Source organism: Sinocyclocheilus anshuiensis, unplaced genomic scaffold (assembly GCF_001515605.1).
Source record: "Sinocyclocheilus anshuiensis isolate Anshui unplaced genomic scaffold, SAMN03320099.WGS_v1.1 scaffold1487, whole genome shotgun sequence".
Taxonomy (NCBI): Eukaryota; Metazoa; Chordata; class Actinopteri; order Cypriniformes; family Cyprinidae; genus Sinocyclocheilus; species Sinocyclocheilus anshuiensis.
This window is the reverse complement of record NW_015555817.1, coordinates 12,154-15,504: the sequence shown is the minus strand read 5'-3', so window position 1 is coordinate 15,504 and position 3,351 is coordinate 12,154. Positions and strand designations below refer to the sequence as shown.

Below are 3,351 nucleotides of genomic sequence, written 5' to 3'. Positions count from 1 at the left end.
ATAAAAATGTAAATAAAACCGTATAAATGAAGAAAAAATTATTACAAAATTTTGCAAAGAAAAATAAAAAAACTGTGGGAGCATAACAGCAAAAAGGTTCTCAACCTTATGATTCGTGAGTTACTAACAGTAAACTGAAGTAAGAACACTGGCACATGGGTTAATGTGGTTCTTGGTCTTTGCACATAATGAAATAAGCATTTTCCAAAGTTATTTAGAGAGGAATACATCATGCACCATGCTGTAGTCACCAATCTAGCAAAAGCCAAAGTTCAGAAAAAATTTGGAAGCAAGTATAACATGAAAACCCCTGAAACCCACGCATTACATACATTAAACCTTTTAATCTTGTCCCCTTAAAGTCATATGAAGAACAGCTTGTCCATATAGCTTAAGCAAGAATGTTTGCTTAGAAGTTTACAGTACAGTTTGATTTGCATTTTAACGATTATGAACAATATAGACAGTAAATTATAGCAGAAGTTCAACACTTCTTGTTTGGCTAGCATACCGAGAGGCATAAAACAACCAGGCAAAGGCATAAATATAAAAGCAGGAGGTGGTAAGGCTTGAAATATGATGACATACAATGATAAATATGTAACAGTACTTTCCCAATAATAACAATAATAATGTCACTTTTAAAAACCAGCAACATCAGTGCAGTTCTGGTTTAATACATGTACACTTTGGCAAAGAGGCAAGCACTCAAAAATGCTACTGACACCCATTTCCACAAAATCTGGTTTAAAATTAACAAACAAACAACTATATACGCTAATATTTTATTCTATCGTACAGTAGCAGTATTTACACTTTCACAGCTGCCAAAATATGACATTTTACATGTGCTTCTCAGAACGCAAGCACACACACGCTACATACACACATGCAAATGTACATGGCAAAAAAAAAAAAAAGGAAAATAAAAGCTTGTGCAATGTCACAAGTGCTTAGAATTCTGTACATGTTCAAGCATAAACTTCTCACCCATTTCCATGGAGCTTTTCAGGGGCCCTTGACATAGTATGGGATAAAAGCAGCTTTTTGCGCACAACAGAATTTCTGTGCGATGCTGAATTAAATGCGACCACTTGCGCGAGAACAGACTTAAGCTACACTGAAATTTGCTCACGTTTTATGAATGCCCATTGAGCTCAAAGATACAGGATATGAGGCCACAGCACCCCTTACTAGTTTCTTTGGTATTAATTTGGGCTGTCTAGAAGTTTGCAACATGTATCTGCAGTCTACAGATGAAGCAAAATACATTCTTATCACTGAAGCTGTTTACATGTGAGCATTTTAAATTACAAGGACAATATCTAATTTGAAGTGCGTGGACCTCAAATATTCTTGCTTATATTCACCAACTGCATTCAGTTCTACACTAAACTATTGCTTTACATCCCCCACATGGCGGATGTGTTTTTAGTAACTTTAAGCACTATGCTATAATGCCAAACTCTCAAGCCAGTGTGGAGAAACTATTTACCCTTTACCTCAAATATTCACCAGTGTGGCTTCTCAAGCATATATTATGAAAACACCACTGGGCCTGTGAACATGGCGCTGTCGGACGAGGTAGCTGCCAGAAGTGAAAAATAAAACATTTAGGTGCAAAAACAAGTGTGTTTAAATAGGTCAAGTATGTACAATGCAAATGAGAACAAAATAAATGTTCTTAAATAAAAATACTTCTAGGTGTGTGATGGAGAAGGGATGGAAAATGCTGAAGGACAGAAGCCCTAGACACACACACACACACACAAGCACATACACACAGTTCAGTCAAGTCACAAACTCTACAATGGAAGCTTCTTCAGCTGCTCAAAGGTGATGAAGAACTGAAACTTAAGTCAAGGATCACAAGAAAATCATAAACTCTGTATACAGTCAACTCATTTACACAAGTAAACCCACACACAAATATTATGCTTATTCTTTTAATGAATAGTTAAAAACAAACACGGTTCAAAAAGATAACCATTTGAATCAGTCTGGCGAATCCTTTAGCGAATAGATCAGATCGATTGAGTCATGATCAGATTCACTTACTGAACTGCACTGCAAGTTTTCATTATTTTCACTGATCACCATATCCAAATTTTGTGCGAGTATCATTACTGACTGACTGTCTGCATGACTTCAATAAACGCACACATCTGAAGTATAGTTTGTTGGTAATGAATGAATATTCTTATATACAGTGTCCTCGCAATGCATTTGGACACTTTCAAACACTTAAAGGGGAATTCACTGCTGGCAAGATGTGCTTTTTTATAGCCAACTAACCAACTGTGAACACTGGATAACTTTCCTGAGGTAAATGCAACGTTAAGTGACATATTGATCGCAAGCTGTTTTATTTGATGCCTTTCTTTTGATTGAAACGCTGAATAATTACATGAGACATCAAACATTTAGGTAATTTGTCCTGTATCATTCAACATACCTTCTGACGTTCATTCATGTTTATTTCGTGGTATGACTTACTAGGGTCAAATAGAGCCTGCTTTAATGTCACTATTTTTAACAGTTGACGCAGTATTATCGGGTGACAGCCCTAAAGTCAACACAAGTGATTTTCTTTACACACAGAATGAGTTGCAGTCTGACACGTTTTTCTGCCCTCTTTTGACTGACAGGAAATAATCGGCCCCCGATCATCGGCTGTTTTTAAAGGGGTCATATGATGCGATTTCAAGTTTTCCTTTCTCTTTGGAGTGTTACAAGCTCTTGGTGCATAAAGAAGATCTGTAAAGTTGCAAAGCCTAAAGTCTCAAATCCAAAGAGATATTCTTTATAAAAGTTAAGAGTCAGCCACGCCTACCTAAAACGGCTCGTTCTAACATGCCCCCACATACCTACGTCACTATGTGGAAATATTAGCATAATGCCGCCCAAATGTGCACGCAAAGAAAGAAGGCGTGGTTTCAGGAACAGCAGCAGTGTTGATACAGCCATGTCAGGGAGACGCTGTGTGATTCAGTGCGAAAGCAAAAGCACTTTATTTGGCCTTCCAGAAGTAGATGCAATTAGGAATCATTGGTTAAGATTTATTTACAACAGAACAGCACAACCCAGATGTTCGAATTTGTGCAACGCATTTTATGGACGACAGTTTTTTGAACCTAGAAGAGTACAAGGCTGGCTGTGCACAAAGGCTATTTCTAGATAAAAAAAAATAAATAAAAAAAAGGGTCAATTCCGACTTTGCTATGACAATCTGGCGCTTCTGAATCAGCTACTGCAAGTATGTTTTGTTACTAGTTTAAGTATTTGCTACTGACTATTCAAATGCGGAGTTTTGCGCAGCGCAGAGTAACACGTTGTGTGTGTGTGTGTGTG

The 3,351-nt window shown here is 37.2% G+C and overlaps 1 protein-coding gene across 3 annotated transcripts in view; it reads right to left on the bottom strand.

The window, feature by feature from the left end:
* Positions 1-24: 24 nt before the first annotated feature.
* The window catches only part of LOC107675206 (brain mitochondrial carrier protein 1-like), a 15,474-nt gene continuing 12,147 nt past the window's right edge, over positions 25-3,351 (bottom strand). For all 3 annotated transcript variants that reach the window (XM_016469471.1, XM_016469473.1, XM_016469472.1), the window contains exon 9: positions 25-1,847. In XM_016469471.1, coding sequence (XP_016324957.1) covers positions 1,806-1,847 — 42 coding nt within the window. In that variant the 3' untranslated portion in view covers positions 25-1,805. The remainder of the gene's footprint in view (positions 1,848-3,351) is intronic.